This window comes from Centropristis striata, chromosome 11, assembly GCF_030273125.1.
Source record: "Centropristis striata isolate RG_2023a ecotype Rhode Island chromosome 11, C.striata_1.0, whole genome shotgun sequence".
NCBI lineage: Eukaryota > Metazoa > Chordata > Actinopteri > Perciformes > Serranidae > Centropristis > Centropristis striata.
The window spans coordinates 24,710,795-24,731,760 of record NC_081527.1 but is presented as its reverse complement, the minus strand read 5'-3'; the positions used below and the strand labels follow the sequence as shown (position 1 = coordinate 24,731,760).

Below are 20,966 nucleotides of genomic sequence, written 5' to 3'. Positions count from 1 at the left end.
GGCGGCCATTTTTAAAAATGGCCGCCACAGCCATCAGAATTTTTTTTTGCGCTGGCCCAATATCCAGATTCATTAAACATGTATTCAGCAATGAGTGTACCAAATTTGATGCTTTTATCACAAAATGAACGATTGTTCAGCTAATCCGCCCCACTATGTTGTGTGTACATCACACTGTTTTTTGACCACAGTGAAAATGTTTTTGAAAGGATAAATGGCAACAAAAATAGATGGAAGCAGGATATTTGGTTTGAGAAAAAGATGTTATGTTTTTTGAAAATGAGTACATCTATCTTTTCTCAATACATTTTGACATTAGGACTCCAATACTCTGGAGTTTTTTAAGAAAATGTTTGGATCACTGTCGGAACCAATCCTAAGCAACCACCACTGGAATCTAATTCTACAAATAGTGTAACAGTAACATAATTAGTGCAGGAATACTAGGTATAACCCTCCTGTAGTCCTGGGCTCCTTTTTCACCCCAAATCATTTTCAACATACGATTAATATAGGTTATCTTTCACAGAATTGCTTAAAATTCATTCAGCATATGTGTACCTCTGCATCCTTCATAGATCATATCGTCTTCATACATTTTACGTGTTTTATAAATTTTTATAGCACCCATGATCAACTCATGCAACTCATGACCAACAAATTGATATTTAATTTTCATATTTTTTTCATTATTATCGGTCAATTTTAGTCAAATATACAAAATGAGGCCTCGTTTCAAGAGAAAAAGTAATAAAACCTGATTTTTTTTCTCCAATAGTTCAAGTAGTTGAAATAATAATTTCTTGATGAGAATGTACATTGTAGGTTATGTCAACTTTTAGTGAAACTTATGTTTTGAAAGCATTGTTCATTTTTGGATTATTAAAAAAAGAAGTAAGGTGTATAGTCGACGGGAGGAGTACACTAGGGTTAAACAGAATGAATAAACATGCATTTAAAAAAATAATAATCGTGTAGCATTTAGAATGCACAGCCTTATATAAATAAAGTGTATTTATAATTATTACCTCCTGAGCCCTGGATGCATGTGTCCACTCTTAATAACTTAGCTTTGTCTGACCCGGGTTAGTCAATCTCTCACAAACTTTCTCCCTTGTGTGAACGGTCATGTGTTGTGTCAGATTTCCCTTTTGTGCAAATCTTTCACCACAAACAGGACAGCTACATGGTTTCTCCCGTGTGTGGACTGTCAGGTGTTGAGTCAGATTTCCTTTCTGAGTAAATTTCTTACCACAAAGAGAACAACTAAAGGGTTTCTCTCCAGTGTGGCATCTCATGTGTGTCTGGAGATGGTGCTTCTGGCCAAATCTTTTATCACACTTTGAGCAGCTAAACAATTTCTTGCCAGTGTAACCTCCCATATCTCTTACAGGAACTTTATTTTTCATAGTATTTAAATGTGTCTGTGGTTTCCTGGTCGCCATGCCATCAACACTTTCTTCATTGTGTGAAGTTTTGTCATCAGATCCAGATAGACATTTAAAATGCGACACTAAAACCCTGTCAGGGTCTGATCCTCCACACTCCTCTCCTCCAGCTTCTCTTTTCATCTGCTGAGTGGAGCTGCTGGTTGGAGGCTCTGCCTTTCTCTCCTCCTCACTGTGTCTTTGATGAAGCGGTGAAGAATGAGCTTCGTCTTCATTATCTTCACTCTTCACAAGGACAGGAGTGAATGAGAACCCTAAGATGTGCTCCTCCTCCTGCAGGCCTTGCAGATGGCTCCTGACCTCCTGACTGCTCCAAAAATCCTCCTGTTCCTCTTTAATGTCCGGCTGCTCTGGCTCCTCCTGCTGCTCCTCTTTAATCAGCCACTGATGCTGGACTTCTGGAGAAAAAACTGAAAAACAGATAAAGTAACTAAGAAACTAATCAAAACAGTTTAGGTTCGTTTTTTTTTTTTGTTTATGTCAAGTTTGAATGACGTGGCAATTAAGCTAGTCTTAGTTCAGAAAAGAGAGAAACTTGAATTCAGAATGTGTATGGTTGTATTTTGCTGTGTAATGGGACCTTTGTGAGAAGTTTTATATTCATTAGCCTTCAAATTTTGCTGCGAGACTCTCCCCCCCTGCCCCCCATCTCTCAACCTCCCACAGACACCTGTTGACTGTATGCTGCTGGCCGGGGGCCTAGGAAGGTTGTCTCCATAGCAACGGCTATGTAATCGCTTTTTGTCATTCTGGTGAGCTGAGACTGGACTGATTAGGTACTGGACCAAGGCGGGTCTCAGGCTTACACACTCAAACTTACACATACACAGATACGCATACATACCTGCCCCCACCCACCCAGCGCTGATTCAAGGTAAAATTATTGTTTGGTGGTTTTAAAGAGAACATAGAACATCTAAAGTTTAGATGGTTGGCTGCTTGACTATGCTGCCCCCCTCCCCTGTGGCATGTCATAAGTCATAAGTCTGTTCATGTTGTGAAGTGTATGGTGTATGTATTTTTGTTGCTGAGGTTTTTTTCATTTTTTTGTCCTCCTTTCCTCTCCTCATGTTGTGCTATATTCCTTTTCTTCCATCTCTGTCTCCCTGGCCTGTCCACCTCTGTCATATTGTTTGTGTGTTTTAAGTATACGTTTGGACGGTTGTCCTAGTACTTGTTACTCTGTGCAATGACAATAAAGGAAATCTGAATTTGAAATCTGAATTTGGTCATAATCAGATCATTCTGAAAAGAATTCCACTGACATTTTGAGAAAACGTTTGAATTCAAACATGAATTAATTATCAATGTGTAAAATCGATTTTGATTTTTTTTATGTCCCCCAAGCTGTGTAATGCTTATGTAATATTAATTCTGTATAATTATTGTTTGGTCATAAATAAGGTAAACAGTGTGTACAGGGTGAATTCACATTTGATTTGTTGTTGGTTTTTGTCACCTTAATTCACATTCTCTCAGACAAGAATTTAAATCAATATTTCACAGTTGATGCACAACATGGGTCTAAAGTGACCCGACAGGGTTTTTATTTTCTATATCTTTGCAATAAATTAATTACATCATTCAGTATTCCAAGTTTTCCTCAATCAACTTGTTTTTGATCATCATACATCCTATTTTTTGTTTTCATTTCTTACTTTTTGAATAAAAACCCTTTTTAGTATCACTACGCTTCTAATGCACAAGGTCATTTTTGACCCATGTGTGTAAACTTGATCTAATAAGACAAAAAAAAATGTTTTTCATAAAGTATGAAAGGAAAAATGGATATAATGATCTGTTGTAATAAAAAAATATATATATATTCAACCATACAGCCAGCACGAAATAACATGGGAAATGAATGCAGGTCATTTTTAGAATAGAATGCCTTTATTGTCACTGTACACATGTACAATGAGATTTAAGAGCTGACTCCAGAAAGCAGTGCGACAATAAATAAAATACATAAAAGATATACAATATAAACATAAACATACACCTACTTAGGCAAGTAAATGTAGATATAATGTAAAACATAGGCAAGAAAGGGAGGTAAGGTGCACAGTCTTCAATTTAATTTGCCATGATGCTATTTAGTGTTCATAAATATATTGCACATTGAAGGACAATTTATTGCACAAATTATTGCACATTGCCAAGAATATTGCGCAGTAATAAAGTCCATATGGAAAGTCAGTGCATATGAGAGTTCAGGGTTGTTATTGCTTTTGGGAAGAAACTGTTCTTGAATCTGTTTGTTTTGGACCTGTTGTGCATTAGAAGGTGTTTATATGTTGTGCATCAAAGGGTTAAGTCTGTCAGTGAAGAGACGGGCTGCTGATAGTTTAGTGAAGCTAAAGATGACTCGGTGCAGTAAATGTGTTATTGTACAAACCTGCTCTTTGCAGCTTCTCTTTCGGGTCAGAAACCGTATCCAGCTGATAACGGCGGACCATCTCCTCCTCATACTGGCTCATGGTGCTCTCTAGATGGATGAGGATCTCGTCTACAGCCGCAGAGAGCCGCTGCTGGACGAACATCTTCACACTCTGCAGCCTGGACATGTTCTACTGATGACTGCTCACGGCCCGTCTGCTGTCATTCTGAGCAAAGCTGTTGTTTGATGATGATGATTATTATTATTATGATCTACTTCTTCTTCTTCCTCTTCCTCTGTCTGATAGCGGTTGGCAAACAGCTTTTGGTAAATTATCGCCCCCCTCTGAAGGATGATGGGAACTGATCTATGAATTATTATTATATCCAAAAACAAACAAACATAGGCCGACTATACTGCCTTACAAAGTCTAACTGCAGTAATTACATTTTTGGTCAAAATTTAGTTATAAGTAAACATTAACTCCTTGATGTCTGTTTTATCTTGTGACAAAGTTTTTATTTAATTTTTTTTTTTTTTTTTTTTTTTAGATTTTCAATTTCAGATAAATAATGATATAAAAACCACAAAATCTCACTATATTTCACTATAACTATTGAAAAAAATATTCAGGTTTTATTACTTTTTTCTCTCTTGAAATGGGGTCTAATTTTGCTAAAATTGACCAATAATAATGAAAAAAGAAAGAAAATTAAATATAATTTTGTTGGTCATGAGTTGCCTTAAAAGGTGAAAAAAAACGTTGCTAATAATTTTTTCTACATGTCCTAAAACCAGTCTAATGTCATGGGGTCCTTTTTGACCCCTGAGGACCACAGGTGCTAAAATGTATAAAACATGTAAAAATGTATGAAGAAAGTTGAAAAAACTTGAAAATTTCAAGCTATTCTATGAAAGTTAACCAATATTAATCATATGTTGAAAATGATTTGGGGTCAAAAAAGGACCCCAGGACCCCCAGGTTAAATCGATGGCTTGCAAAACACCAATTTATTGCTTTATTCCTCCAATCTACTAGAAAGTCAACAGGTTGCCATTTATGCTCCGATACTGCCATCTGCTGGGCATTACAGTAAACACATCACATTAAATTAAATATCAATTAATAAAAGGCAGTTTATGCAGTTTTCTCTTTTGCAATGATTGTATGAAGTTCCCCTTCAGGAACTAGTGAAGTGGTAGCCCACACCCAATTTTAAATACATTGAGGCTTGCCGAATGGACCAAACACACAGGAACCTTACTTGGAAGTGGAGAAGTTGCAGCATTTATTCGAGGACAAACCGAAAGCCATAATCAGAAGTTGTGTTGCAAATATGAAATCACTGAGCCATGTGACACCTGGCAACCACATCATTGTGTTGTTTATATGAATTTAACCTTTTCGTTTTTAGCATAAATATAACGCAAACTGCAAAAAGGTGTGTCTAAAAACAAGATAAAAACACTAAATCTGAGGGAAATGATCTTGCTGCATGGACAGATAATTTACCTTGACAAGATTTCTGAAATTAGGATTATTAAATCTAGAAATCAGCATGTTGAACACTTAAAATAAGAAATTAACTCTTAAAACAAGATAAATTATCCAATACTTCTAAATGTAAAGTTTTTTTTAATCTTTCTTTATCTTTATCGTAAGAAACAAATAATTGTCAGGTCACTCTGCTCGGGCCAGCTCATCGCCGCTTGCAGCATTAATTTATCTCAGTTCATTTCTTATTTTAAGCGTACAACATGCTTATTTCTAGATTTAATAATCTTAATTTAAGAAATCTTGTCAAGTGAAATTATCTGTCCATGCAGCAAGATCATTTCCCTCAGATTTAGTGTTTTTATCTTGTTTTAGACACACATTTTTTGCAGTGCACATAAACATCACATTATATGCAATGATATAAAAAATATAGTCTGTTAGAGGGAAAAAAAACTTTTTCAAACGAATGGAAATGTTAATTGAGTTCTAGAATATGTAAACAACAACAACACATAGCCTAATAAACAAAAACCAAATGCAGCTCTGTGATTCTCGATGTCATGTCCTCAGTCCGAGTGGACGAGTGGCTCTCTGGTTGGTTAACGTGTGAGGTATCCTGCAGCAGAGAAGTGATGACCTGTGAAATAGGAGAGGGCGTGTGCATCTGGAGATGGTTGAGGTTTGACACCACTTCTCGTTTACATACCGGAGGCAGACAGAAACCAATGGTGTTGGACCTCGGCATATCTCACACTGAAATACTCTACCTCCCAAACCGTCAGACCATGGAGTGAGTTCGCCCTCAGCCTCACCTGACAGGACAGATCAACCAGCAGAGTCCAGCTACAAGGAGGGGAGGGAAGTCCAGCTTTCATTTTGAGCCCTCTGTCAAATGTCTTGGGATGACTGGTCCATGTACTTTGTAGGTCAGGATTTTTATTCTACAGAAAATGATATCTGCAATCTGTAGTGCTGTGGTTTCAGAAGTTCAGGAGCTCTATGATTGCTTTTCACAAATATTCAAGAATCAATCAACAGATTATTTTCTAATGGAAATTATGGTCAGTTGCAGGCAAGGTTATTATAGTTAACGAAAACTAATGAAATAACGACAAACTCGAATTGAAATAAAAATAAAAACAAGAGTTTTTAAAAAAAAACAATAACTAACTGAAACTGTATTTTGTGGTTACAAAACTAAAAAAAAAACTAAAACTAACTACCATTATAGTGAAAATGTCCTTCGTTTTCGTCTTTGTCAACTTTTTTCATACGTAAACCTTTTTGGTTGATATGAAATCTATTTCATCTATCTGGTTTTATGACTTAATAAACTTATTGGGGCTGAGATGGATCAGACAAAGGACAAACATTTATTGTGACCGTATTGAACCTGCCACCCAACAAATACCCCATTACTAAAAAACTAAAACTAATAAAAAATAAACAAAAACTAAGCATTTTCCAAAATATAAAAACTAATTAAAACTATCAAACTCACTATAAAAACTCATTAAAACTAATTGAATTTGAAAACAAAACTTGACAACAAAATTAAAACCAAAACTAATGAAAAATCCAAAACTATTATAACCTTGGTTGCAGGCTTATTATGTAATATATAATATATATTATGCAATATATTATATATATATATATATATATATATATATATATATATATATATATATATATATATATATATATATATATATATATAATTTCATGTGCTTGCAAAAAAATGCTTAGAAAATAATGCACAAACATAATTCCATGACAAAAGCCAGCACCTCCAATCTGGTTATCTGGTTCAGATGGTGGCGTATGTCAGCGTAGGTCAGTAACTCAGCATCCTGATGGGCCCTTACCACCATGTTTGTCATCTTTCAGATTAAGGGCCCCGACCATTTATATACAGTCTATGGCCAGTGAAGTGGGTACGTCAGCAGATCAGATAGCATGGCTTAAAAACACACTCACATGTATGAGGAATTATAAATGATGATAACGATGACATTCTTATTGGTCATTAAATCCATTTAATGTGGCGATAGAAAAAGCAGCCCCATAGATATACTCTCTGTCACATTTATATTTCTACTATTTATCTACCTCTAAATGTTCACTGTAAAAAAAAAAGAACTGTTGTTTTTCCGGTAAAAAACGGCAGCTGTGGTTGCCAGAAGTTTATCGTAATAAATACGGTGCAACTTTTTCTAATATTACCGTAAATTGATATAAGCACTGTTGATTTCACTTTTAAGAATGCCATTATATTCCATATTTTACCATAAAAAATAAAATGTTTTCCCGTCAAAAGTAAACAGTTTTGTCATATAATTGACCAGAAAATACTTTATAAATGCTGCATAAATTAAAGATTTTACCATTAAATATTACAGTATATTCTTGTTAGAGATAGTGAGAAAAGGTATTTTTACAAAAAATAAATGCAAAAACAGTGATGTCTTGTGTGTGTGTGTATATATATATATATATATATATACACACACACACATATATATATGTGTATATTTTTGTTACAAACATGGTGCCAGTGTATTTTACATAGGAGTAATGTATTAAAAAAAATGTTTAAAAAAATACTGTTTTGGATGATACATTTAGTCTTTCATTATTACTGAAACTGAATTAACCCATTTATCATTTTACGGTCTTTTACCGTCATGGTTTAGCAGTTTTCACCGTAATTTTTTTTACAATATTTGTTTTCTGTGAAAATAAATAATTAAATGACTGGACAAGCTCTTTCTAGTGGTCCCAGCTCCCCCATCAGGATGATTTCATGTTTACTTCCTATGTTGAACGCCCCCTCTCTCACACCTTCAGTATTATCCCGTCTCCAGGCAGGCCAGCAGCTGTCAGCCATCACAACTATTTTGGTCATTAGAGCGATGGGCCAACTTTCACACTTTAGTTACTTTTTTAGTTTGAGCATCTCTAATGGAATAAATGGTTCATGCTGGAGGCCAGAACAACTTCAGCAACAGGGACTGCCACTCTTTTCTTCCTGCTCATTGTGTGACTGACTGGATCAGTCAGTCATACTGGGATCATAAGGATCATTACATTTTACCAGAGCCAATAAAATGTTATAGTGATCAGTAACTTCTTGTTGTTCTTGAAGTGAGTGTTGACACCTGAAAGCAAAGTGAGGAAATAAAGCACAAGCAAAAAAATGTGAACCCGCTTTTTAATTTCTCTCCATAGAAACAATGGCCAAAAAACAAACAAAATTGTTGTCATGTAAAATAACTGATAACAATATGTGCACTGTATCACCAGCAGAGGTCATGATGACAGTTGCATTCAGCAATAAAGCCAAATATTCAAAAAAAAAAGAGACATAAAAAGTTTTAGAAAAAAGGCTCTTAAAAAGGCCGAAAACACCAAACACAATACACAGTGACATATAAATTCTGTACAGAGACAAAAATAAAAGGTTGTCATTTTTATTTCAGGTCTCAGTCACAAGAGATTGTCCTGATGGGGTAGAAAACTAGACTCATTCCATACACATACACAGGAGCATGAAAGGATTCTCTTTGATTTGTCACAGAAGTCAACACAAACTGATGGCTCTCAGGAAATGTACCACCCAGGTTCAAACATCCGTGACACGTCCGACTCTCCCCTTCTCTTCTTCTCACCAGACCACTGCTGTTTCAATCCTTCCCTTCTCTTTCTCTAACAACAACCTTGTTTCCTGTGTAAGATCAGACCTGAGTAAAGCTTGATGTTAGTATTTTCTCTGCCTAAAACTGAACAACACCCACGCTCCAGCAAGGAACTAAAAGATCAGGTAACACTTTACAATAACCATCTAAGTAATGTTTATAGATGGTTTATTAACCAATTATTAGCCATTTACAAAGTGTTATACATATTTAATCTTTAAATATTTTCAACCAATTTCTTAAAGGTTTCATGAATAATTTCAAAATCATTAACATACTTAATATGGTGTTAAAAATGTTATAATGAGTACAACTAAAACTTTTAACAAACAATTAATTATAATTGAATTGTGTTTTAATGGTAAAGTAACTATAAACTTACATGAATATACCATCTATTGGCCATTTGTAAATGATATAGTTCGTTAAACATTAATAAATTATGTATCAACCATTCTAAATGGCCTATATAAGGTTTATAAATGATGATTAAACATTAATAAACTATCTGTTTACCATTTATAAATGATGGTTATTGTAAAGTGTTACCAAAGATCATAACAAGATCATCTCCATCATATTGATAAGCTATGTGTTTGGGCCCACCACAGACCTTCCTCAGGAATCAGCAGTCAACTACAGTAATGAAGGCCCAGACACGAGCAAGTGTTCAGGCTGAAAAGAGCACTGCATTAAAAACACAAAGGTCTGTTTGCAATACTGTATATTCATACGAAAGCATGAACACTTCATATCAGTCACCTTCACTTAAACTTACTAAACTGATTGTATTGTCTGCAGCGATGGCCGTGAGTCTAAGCCCGTTGACCCTCTGGGACCACTCCGGACATTTTCAGCCATATTTGTCATTTTTCACTTTTGTTTTATTTTATTTTGTTTTATTGTTTAATTATTTTTGGCTGTGATACTGAAAATGGCATGATTTTGGGAAAAAGGTTTTTTTTCTTGATATATTTTGAAATTCAATTTTTTTTTAATGGGTCTATAATACACTGTGTACAAATTTACTTCCCTTTCAGACCTTTCGGGCTGAAAATGTCCTCTTCCAAAAAATACTATAAAAACTTTACAGATTAATATTTTTTTCCTGGGGCATTTGTTTTTGTTTTTATCACAGCCTTGGATATGTCAAAGATTAGCAACAAAATAGATTTTGATGCATTTTTAGTTTTTGTGTAGTGTCAGATTTAAATTGTAGAAACCCCTTCATGGCAACTTGATGGCCGACATGTCCACTTCCAAAAACGCTATAAAAATATTACTGATATGTATTTCTTTCAACTTTTTTGGGTTAAATCTTTCAATTGACTTGTGGTTTTTTTTCCATAAAGAACATTAGTGACACCATGCAATCAAACTGGCATTTAAAGTGTTAAAATGCCAAAAATGTTTAAACATTTGGTAGTTTTGAGCAGGGCGGAAGTTATTTAAGAGGTTTATGCAGAAAACAGTAGAAAAAATATCAATCTGTGAAGTTTTTATCGTGTTTTTTTGGAAGTGGACATTTTCAGCCCGAAGGGTGTGAAAGGGTAGTAAATTAGAGTGGGCCCAGAGGGTTAATGTGATGCTGGAGAGTGGGTCTAATACAGTTTGAAATCAGACTGTCATAGCTCTACATAATATGAACTATGTGCTTTAATACCATAATGTTGTTGCTCATTTCACCTACTATACCTCTAAGTTCCAACAGCTCAGAACCATTCACAGCCAGACATTCAACCCTCCCACTCCCACTTCCACCACAGAGTTGACAAATTCAAGTGAGAATGTCTGCAGCTCATCTCTAAGACAAAACTTCCTCATTTATAATACATTTCCTGAAATACACGTTGTTAGCAATATCTATTTACCACTTAATGGCTTTTCATTTCATTCATTCGTTGAAAGGTCACTTCCTGGTGATAAGTCACTATAATGTGGAAGCCAGCTTTGTTGAGTGGCTGTCAACTAGGAATTCTCAAACTGGGAAAAGAAACGATGAACTTAGATTTATAACATCAAAGGAAATCAAGAACAATTTGCAAAAAGCTCCAATTCACAACTTTTCTAAATGAAAAATCTCCTTGTATTATGTATGTTGTGTCACATGGTATTTAAGACCTCATGTATTATGTCACATCCTGTTTGCGTTTTCAAAAATATCAACTTTTTAAAATTTGTTACATATGTGACTACAGTTCTATGAATTCTAATAAAGGTTTCTCCTCTCAGCAGCGTGAGGCACCGAGTATCCACAACTATATCTCTGGCTCATTCTGGTGATATGGTGCTAGTGTACTCTCAAGTTTCTGTTTTCATTTATTTACATTTTCACAACAATAACCTCAACGAACAGCAGATTTCTGTGATTTCCTTACTTTACAGCCTGTGCCGAACCACAAATCAGTCATCTGTGTTATCATGAAAGAATTAAAAAAAAAAAGACGTAATATACCACAAACGTAATAAAAATCTGCAGCTTTTAATGTAATAATCCCACAAATGAAATACATTTTCCACAAACGTAATAGATGCTGCCTACTACAAACGTAACAGGGAATTTCCCACAAATGTAATAACTATTACGTTTGCAGGGAATTATTACGTTTGTGGGGAAGTGAAAATCTTCAACTTTCAATATTTTAATAACTTCCCACAAATGTAATAACACAAAGAATAATGGTTGTTGTTGTTGTTGTTTGCCTATACACCAAGGTTAGTATAGTTAACGAAAACTAACGAAATAACGAAAACTTTAATTGAAAAAACATTTTCGTTAACTGAAATAAAAATAAAAACAAGAGTTTTTAAAAAAAACATAACTAACTGAAACTGTATTTTGTGTTACATTTATAGTAGGCAGCGGCTATTACGTTTGTGGAACTTGGTCTCACAGGAATCCGTGAAATAGCCACAGATTCGCTTAACTCAAAATCCGTGGAATAGCCAAGGAATCACTCAATTTTCTGTGAAACTGACACAGATTTTGGCTACAATGCAAGTTAATGACAGTCATATCCCGTGGCTATTCCATGGATATTTGTTCCTATTGGTTTGTTCCAAGTCACGTGACTTTCAAGGTCCCGGCGGTCAGAACAAAAAACATGGCGGACAGTTATCTAATTTTTTGTGAAAAAAATCAATATTTTGACTTAGTTTCTGCATAAAAATTGATTCTGATTACATTTCTAGTGAGAAATATATGTTTTCTTTTCTAAATATTCACTCAGTGAATGTAGATAATCACTTTGTATGTTCGAATAGCCACGGGATATGACTGTCATTAACTTGCATTGTAGCGAAATCCGTGTCAGTTTCAGGGAAATTTGAGTCATTCCGTGGCTATTCCTCGGATTTCGAGTTAAGTGAATCCGTGGCTATTTCACGGATTCCTGTGGGATCATGTTGGCTTGTGGAAAATGTATTACGTTTGTGGGATTATTGCATTAAAAGCTGCAGATTTTTATTACGTTTGTGGTTTATTATGTTTGTGGGCATTATTACATTGCGGGTGTTACAAGGGACTTCCAGTGGGATCCTACTAACCAGTGGGAATGGAGCTTTTGACTGAGTTACCACTCTAAAATGGCATCTTTGTTGGGACTGAGTTTGCACACTGACTGTAACTTTTGCACACTTTATACAGTATTTCACTCTGACATCCAAAATAACTAAACTAAACCAGCCAATATCTGCATGCTAAACTCGGCACCACAATCAGATCATAACAAAAATGAGTTTCGCTAAATCCAGTAATCAGGGTGGAAACAGATTTAAGACAACAGTTTTTCTCCTCCTAACGTAAACTTCATTAAGAGTTCAAATATTCAAACTAAACCTTTCATACAAATACATTAATATGTATACATCAATATGTATATATATTTGACACGGCATTGTGCGTGTTAGTGGCTCATTTCAAAGGGCAACAACTTGATTTTGAAACCAGCATTCACACACCAGCAGCTTTAAATAAATTAATAAAAACGTGAAAAGCATCAAATATGAGAACATAAAGGTCTCAAAGAAATGCAGTTCCCAAACACAAAATAAAAGCTCATCTTGCTCTGGGCTGTTACACAAACCTACAGGTCAGACGATGGCATGGCCACTCAGATCAAAATGAAACAATCAAAAGTATTGTTTATCATATTTTAGGGCTGATGACATCACATCTGTGCAGTGAAGTGATCAACATCATTCAACTCAGGCACACATGTTGTCATTTCATCCCAATATGAGTAACAAAGCACTTAATTAATCTGCAGAAATAATCTACAGAATGAGCAACTGATTGCAAATAATACATATTCTGATAATAATATTAATTAATTGAAGGTCCACTGTATGTATTAATAAATGATCCCGTCACGGGAACACTTTAATTATAATGTCCGAAACTTCCTGAAGAGAACTCTGACTTGTAAATTATAAACCTATAAAATAAAGCAGATAAAACACCAACATATACATGTTGGCTTGCTGTTGTAACTGACTGATTATTGAACAATAACTCATAATGAATCATTGTTACACATTATCAAGACTGAATCCACTGATAATAATTCATCAAATAGAAGGTAAATCACTAAATGTTCATGTCAAACATGATTCAGCTTATTCAGCAACCACAGTATTGCATTGGTTCAAGCTAAAAAATGCATTTTTCACATCAAAATGTGAAAAAATAAAAATAATAAAAAATATCTATTTGTCATCAGGGTCTGTGTATTGTGGCCTAAAATTCAGTCACTTCAATGTTGTTATTTTTGAGGTTATTATTGGATGGATTGTGTGACTGAGACCACAAGAGTTCAAATGTTTGATACTGCATGCTAACCAGTGTGTGTGTGTGTGCGTGGGTGTGTGTTTGTGTGTGTGTGTGTGTGTGTGTGTGTGTGTGTGTGTGTGTGTAATAGAGACAAAGGCTCTAACATGAATTCTGTAAGACAACATAAGAGAAATTGTTATCATCAACTTAACATCTTTAAATAATCTTTCCTTACTGCTAGTTTAGTAATGGACTCAAACATAAAAAAAATATACAACAACACTTGGATTCCTAACAACTTAAGCTTCTCTCAACGACGTCAAACAACCCTGAAATGCAGCGCGGCCCGGAGAGAAAACAGACGGCAACATGGTTGGAACTTTGTGTGTTACATGTTCCAATATATAACGCTATAGAAATAATGCTATAGAAAATGCAGGACAAATAGAAACGAGTATCAGCTAACACTAAGTGGGACATGGATCACGTCTTTGTATACTGGTAGACTTGACAGACACCATTGGAGGGTCTGTCACTGGACAGTCAGGACGTTGCTGCCATGGTATTTTCTTGTTGTCAGGAGGAATCAATGAACACACACCTTAACCTCCTGTGACCCTGCGTCCTCATATGTGGCCATTTAATTTTAGGTTTGCTGGACCTTATACTTAATTTTGCTTAACTATGACCTGTTGTCCTCAGTAGTCAATACATTAATCAGTATAAAAATCAAATGGCAGCATCTTGGTAAAGTCAATCAGCAGCTTATCCCCAGAAAAGTGGACCAGGTACAAAAACTGATCAGATTTTATGGTTAAAACTTGTTTATTTGTGCTTAATAATGTTTGTAGTTTGACTATTTTTTTAGCAATAGCATCAAGCTACGACACTGCTAATCAGGAAGTACTCATTTGAGAACGAATAGACTTTTACTATCGTTCTTTAAATGAGAGGGTGTAAATGTAAAGAAATAAACAGCTTTATAAACTAGTGAATTGATTGTGTTATACAGTAAAATTAACCCATCATCTTTTTTTTTCAAAAACGACTTCCTGTTCAAAAACAATGCTTAGTTTTGGTACTAATCAGGTCCTACTAATCCAAAATATCTAGGAGAAACTAACAATACATACAAAACAAAAGCTTGGGTCTCAGGAGGTTAAGGTCTTGTTCTTTGCTCATAATGTAATATGTGTGTTGATGACGAAATGTGCACACTGATCTGATGCTGATCTGGACGCTGAGCATCCTGTACCAACTACCAACATGTGCTGAATCAGACCAGAACACACCATACAGACACTGACTGGCAGCTGAACTAGGCTCTAATCCAAATCAACTAATCCAAATAAAGTGTGACTTTCCTTTATCATGTTAATTTCACACTGAGTTCATCTTTGCCCACTGACTTTATTCAAGTATTTCAGCAAATACTGCAGGCTATGAGCTAAAGTGACAGCTAGCTGCTAACAGGTTGTACCTGTGCCAGTGGTCAGTTTATAATTACAATTGACATACATATATATATATATATATATATATATATATATATATATATATATATATATATCCACACACACACACACACACACACACACACACTACAGGCCAAAAGTTTGGAAGCAACTCCAAGTTTCTGTTCACAATTGCTTTCTCAAAAACCAGTATGGATTATTTGGGTTTTTGGATGTGTTTACTGCATGAACAGACTGTGTGTGTGTTTATTGATTTGAACCATTTTCCTCAATTGACCTTTAGGTATACATTAATGTTAGCAGACTATTGCTGAATTAATGTTAACACAAGAAACAAAGGGCTTAGTTTTAGGGTTGAGAAGATTTGGAAGAGTCACAACTTCAGTGCAAAAGTAAAAAACAAACAGTTTGCATTATTCACTTTGGCTCTTTGGCTTTTGAGAGTTTTGATTAAAAAGAAATTCCAATAAATCTCAACTGTGTTCATATCTCTGACAAACTACCACAGAAATGGCTAAAATTGAAGCAGCTGAGTAAAGAAAAAGGAGTAAAAATGTGTTCTAATTCGTGACTCTTCATATAATAGTCACATTTATTTTTTTGCAAAGTAAAGCAATGAAACTATGATCTTTTTTTGTGGAAATTTGATCTTGCTTGCAAACGTTTGGCCTGTAGTGTATATATATATACATATAAACTAAACTCTAACTAACTAAACTAAACTAAACTCAGCTAAAACATGTTCAAACAGTGGATTACACATTACTAAACATGTAAATTAATTGAACTGTCCTTTTACAATCCTATCTGGCATATACAGCTCTATGATAAGCATATGAGCTGATGATGAATGAAAGTTCAAAATGCATTTACAAATCCATGGTTCAGTACCAAGACTCATTTTATCCAAACACCGTGGAATAATACTGTTCCTTTGCCATTTAAAAACTATGAGGTTGTGTTTTTTATTTTTTGCATTTTTTACAAATGTTATAAAAACCTCTGATTGTCTAATGTGCACCTGATGTGGTATATAAAATGGCAGGCACTGAGATCCAGGGAACAGATAAAAACAGATATGAACAGATCGATAGACAGACTGATAGAAATAGAGTCACTCTCTCAGGACATGGCAGCCGAGCGCTTCACATTCCTGCCTGGGCCCTTCTCACCCACCAACACGTCACTCTGTAAAATAGTAAGGCAGCTGTTGGCTTCTATCAGCGCAAAGTGCATCTCTGAACATATCCAGTCCACCACCCGCCCACCACCCACACACACACACACACACACACACACACACACACACACACACACACAAACACACACACACACAAGAAGCAGAACTGTGTAAAATACAGTGAGATATGCACAAGCTTGGATTGTTATGTAAGAGACAAGTCGAGATGAAGTAAAACTGAACAAAAGGCCGCTGAAAAACCTTCTTGATATACAAAGTGACATATTTTGTTAATGAATACATTATGCAGCAGATGGCAGCAGAAACAAGTTGATGAAAAAATAATAAAGGACTTGGTGAACAGTTCAGTTAAAGTGCACTACAGTTCAAAATGGTTCTGGCTGCCACAACCTGCAATGTGCTTGAAATATTGTCCATCCAAAGTGTAAGCAGCCTGTCTGATGGGAGTTGAGTTGAATCAAAGCCTTGCCATTATTACCATGACGACCCTAGTGAACAGTGTAAAGGTGCTCTCTCTCTTCTTCTGCTGGATCATTTAGGAAACAAATTCTCTTCAACTCAGCTGAACAACACACAAACTTTTTTATTGCAGCGTTTGAAAGCTTCAAAATATGCTGAACAGTTGGATGAAGTGAGGTGCACACACACTGTGACCGCATTAATAGGCAGCATAGACGCCAGGCCCTTACATTCACTCACATTCACTCCACTCTTCAGGCCCCCTGTTATTTCTAAGCTTGATAGAGAATCCATAGTTAGGGCTCAGGGGCCAATTTTCAACCAGCGACTGCTTGCTTCAGCTTTCACTGCACTCTAAGTGGAGTCACAAATCATTACCAGTCCAATCAAGTTGGACTCGGGCACTAAAGACAGTCATTCAGTCCATCCAGGGGTGGGGGGTAGGGGGGTGGGGTGCAGGAGTGGCAGTAGTGGAGGTTTCATCTTTCTCGTTCTGCTTTTCCCCCTCTCTCTCTCTCTCTCTGTGTGTCAGCCCCAACTTCTTCTCCACCTTCACTCGTCTATTTTCAGTCCTGCGTTTTGCCCATGTCTGCCTCTGTGAGGGCTGCCTGTTTTTTTTTTCAAAAAGCCCCTTTGGCCGATAGAGAGTTAGCGACTTCGGCGACTATTTTGGAGTCCACTGCGGGTCAGAAGAGAGATTAGATGGACAGATGCTGTTGGATGACATTCAGGGAATGTGTTTGCCGTTATATTGCAACTATTGCAACTACTAAGTAAATTAACAGAATTGTTTAAATACAAGTAAATTAATGTTTCCTGTTGGCTTTAGCTTCACACTTACAACACAATATCATACATGTAGCCATCATTTGCACATTAACAATGCTTTTACAGGATTCTGGTTTTAAAATAAAAATAAGCTAGCTGGAAATATTTACAGGTCAGCAGTGTTGGGGTTAACGCATTACAAAGTAACATTATTTTTTGTTGTAATGAGTGCATAAGACGTTAGTAATTGGTTAGTCTTTCCTATGTTATTATGTATGTTCATTTTCTTCAATAACTTTTGTAGTCTCGGGGATAGATGGAATGCTTCTCCTCTCACTGCGGTGGCGGCTCGGCTTGGGACTTTAGCCATGTTTCGACTAGGGGGAAAGTGGTCAACCGGAAAGTCTCAGGCCACACCCTCTCGAAAGTCCGCTCACTCTGTGTGTCTCCATTACAAAAAGGCCTCCAGAGGGATTTAGAGACTCCGGTGGTGGCGTTTGGTTTTCGCCGTCGCTAACTGTGCACAACATCAGCAGCTGAAAGCAGCATGGCTAATTATCTCTGATCAGAGTCTCCACTGATCATAAACATAGTGGTTGTGAATTAACGACATCCCTAACTGTGCACAGAGTGTCTGGTGCTTGTTGTAAACAAACAGAGATCGCTAAGTGAACACCTCCTGTAGCAGCAGCACATACACACTGTACTGCTACAGAGCTAACTGTAGCTAACTGCCGCTAACGGCGGCTCTTCTTAACAAGAGGCCTCCGGCTCGTTAGGGTCTCGTTAAGAAGAGTAAGAAGGAGTTGCTGGATTTGTCTCCAGTCACTTTCTTGAAAAATAGTCGCTAAGGGGGTCTGAAAAGTCACGAAATTTATCAACAAAGTTGCTAAGCTGGGAACACTGCTTCGCCGGCTTTTACAAATAGTGATCTATCCAATCAGTAACCAGGCTGTTTTCAGGGGAGAAAAAAGACCCTGCTCTTCTACAGGGACTAAAAAAAGTCCCGACAAAAGCTGGTTCCAGACTGCTCGTATTCAAATTAGGAGCGTTTCGGCGAGTGAGACCCGCCTCATTCCAGGTATTGCCTGGTAGTGGAAACAGCCCTTATGCTTCCTTCAGACAGCCACCAGCCGCTGCACTAGGTTGGCCCACACCGGGTTATTACATGTAACTTTATCAGTGAAGGAGGCCGAGGAGGAGCTAAACATCTAACACACCGAGAGCAGAGAGAAGCTATCACTAGCTGATAAGCTAAGAGACTAACATAAGTGAATAACAGATGAGGTTAGCGATAAAGTCGCTACAAAAAAGAGAGAGATATAAGTGCTTAGGCAAACTAGCGTAGTTGTAAATAAAGCGTACAATCATCCACAAAAATTAGTTAACAGTATTATCAATGTGCACTTTGTATGTTATGATGATCATGGTTTGTATGATCAATAGATAAATGAATACATTAAATTGAAGATATTATGCTTTCCATGATTTATTTTGAAAATAGTTTAAATAGGTAACTTTGAAATTACTTTGTTACTTTTAATAAAGTTTAACTTATTACCGCAACTAGTTACTATTTTGGGGGAGTTACTTAGTACAGCAACTAGTCTTTAAAGTAACTTTCCCAACACTGCAGGTGAGTCAGTAATAAATAAAGTTTTCAACAAACTCGGGAAGCTAACATTAACTTTATTAGCCAGCTAGCTGCAGCTGATTAAGCTGCCAGCATCAGTTAACAGTTACAAATGAGAAACCTGTTTTTCCTTTCTGTCACTGTTGCGCCAGTGGAGACTGGAAAGCTTGATGGGCATAGTAACAACATAGTCAACGCATTGATTATTTGTTGCTTCAAGTAATCAATTAGTTGGCTATCTTTGCAGCTGCAGTCTGTAGAAGTCTGAATTACTCTTACAATTACCACTTATCACCATAGGTGCTGCCAAAGATTGCAACTTTAATATCTACAGTGGGAATATTAACAAAGCTCTCACAGTTGGGAGGATTCCCAAGAGTTACACCATACTATATGTGTTAAAGTGAAGATAGTGATGTTGCCATAAAAATGACACATTCATGAGGAAAAAGAATATAGCTGCCAGGTTTCAAACAAATACTTCATTATAATGAGTTTCTTCATAACCTTTTGTTATTTAAAAAATATATCAACAACACAGTTTCGGATTTTTTAAAAACCTAATAGTTAATAGATATTCTTACCTGAGTTCACATTTGGTCAGGTGAGGAAATGGACAAAAATGATTGCTAGACCTACGTTCAACAGCATGACCAGAGCCACCAAGATAGAGTTGGGACCCTGTGAAGACACAACAAGAATTGTTGTTGTATTGTGTGATCTTAATGAAGGCTTGCTACTCTCATACCACACAGATTTAGAATTAATTATTTGAAGTCCTACTACATTAGCATATGTATACGCCGATGAGCCATAACATTATAAGGCAAGAGAGTTGCCGGTTCGACTCCGGCCTGCAGCTCTTCTATATGGAGTTTGCATGTTCTCCCTGTGTCAGTGTGGGTTCTTTCCAGGCCTCCAGCTTCAGGGTTAAGGATAATGAATGATTGTCAAAATATTTCCAAATTTGGCTCCTAAATCTATGCATACTTTGGATTAGTCATTGAATATGCATGGACCAAGAAACACCTTTCTGTCTGCACAGAACACAGACTGACAGAGACAAATGCAACAGATGGACCTTGGGGACTAGCAATTATTGTCTGGTAAACCCAAACAATTAGAGCTACCCGTAAATTGGAGGAAAGGTCGAGTCAGTGTCCAATAGTTTAAATAGGGCAGAGGTCACTCTAAATTGTCTGTGACAAGATATAGAAATTTCTTCAACAAAAAACACTGACAGATGAAGTGAATAATATTGAATATGTCATTACAATGGCACCTTTCAGTGGTTGGTATATTAAGCAACAAGTGAAGATTTTGACCTTGAAGTTGCCATGTTGAAGGCAGGAAAATGGGAAAGTGTAAGGATCTAAAGCGTCTTTGACAAGGGCCAAACTGTGATGGCTACAACTGTGTCAAAGCATCTCTTAAACTGCAAGTCTTGTTGGGTGTTCTCAGTCTGCAGAGGTTAGTTCCTACTAAGGCTGGCCGATATATCGATTTAAATGATATATCGATATATTTTTAAATGCAATATGGAATTAGACCATATCGCATATATCGATACAGTTAAAAAAAAATGTATTTCTTTATATATAAATGCTGCCCTTACCAGGGTTTGTCATATTTAGT

The 20,966-nt window shown here is 36.2% G+C and overlaps 2 protein-coding genes across 3 annotated transcripts in view; both read right to left on the bottom strand.

Moving 5' to 3' along the window:
* Positions 1 to 162: 162 nt before the first annotated feature.
* LOC131979871 (zinc finger protein 260-like) lies at positions 163 to 4,289 on the bottom strand. Of its 2 annotated transcripts, none has more exons than XM_059343936.1 (2): positions 3,847 to 4,289; positions 163 to 1,858 (listed from the first exon to the last, which is right to left on the bottom strand). In XM_059343936.1, exons 1-2 carry the CDS (start codon positions 4,013 to 4,015, stop codon positions 1,059 to 1,061), a joined length of 969 nt encoding a protein of 322 aa, XP_059199919.1. In that variant the 5' UTR covers positions 4,016 to 4,289; the 3' UTR covers positions 163 to 1,058. The 2 variants fall into 2 exon arrangements, with proteins under 2 accessions (XP_059199919.1, XP_059199920.1); XM_059343937.1 differs by having other exon boundaries at positions 163 to 1,846.
* Positions 4,290 to 16,586: 12,297 nt separating this feature from the next.
* Positions 16,587 to 20,966, bottom strand: part of LOC131979867 (junctophilin-1-like) — a 44,726-nt gene continuing 40,346 nt past the window's right edge. Inside the window, exons 6-7 of the mRNA XM_059343930.1 lie at positions 19,916 to 20,012; positions 16,587 to 17,609 (exon numbers count right to left, since the gene is read on the bottom strand). Coding sequence (XP_059199913.1) covers positions 19,932 to 20,012 — 81 coding nt within the window. The 3' untranslated portion in view covers positions 16,587 to 17,609; positions 19,916 to 19,931. The remainder of the gene's footprint in view (positions 17,610 to 19,915; positions 20,013 to 20,966) is intronic.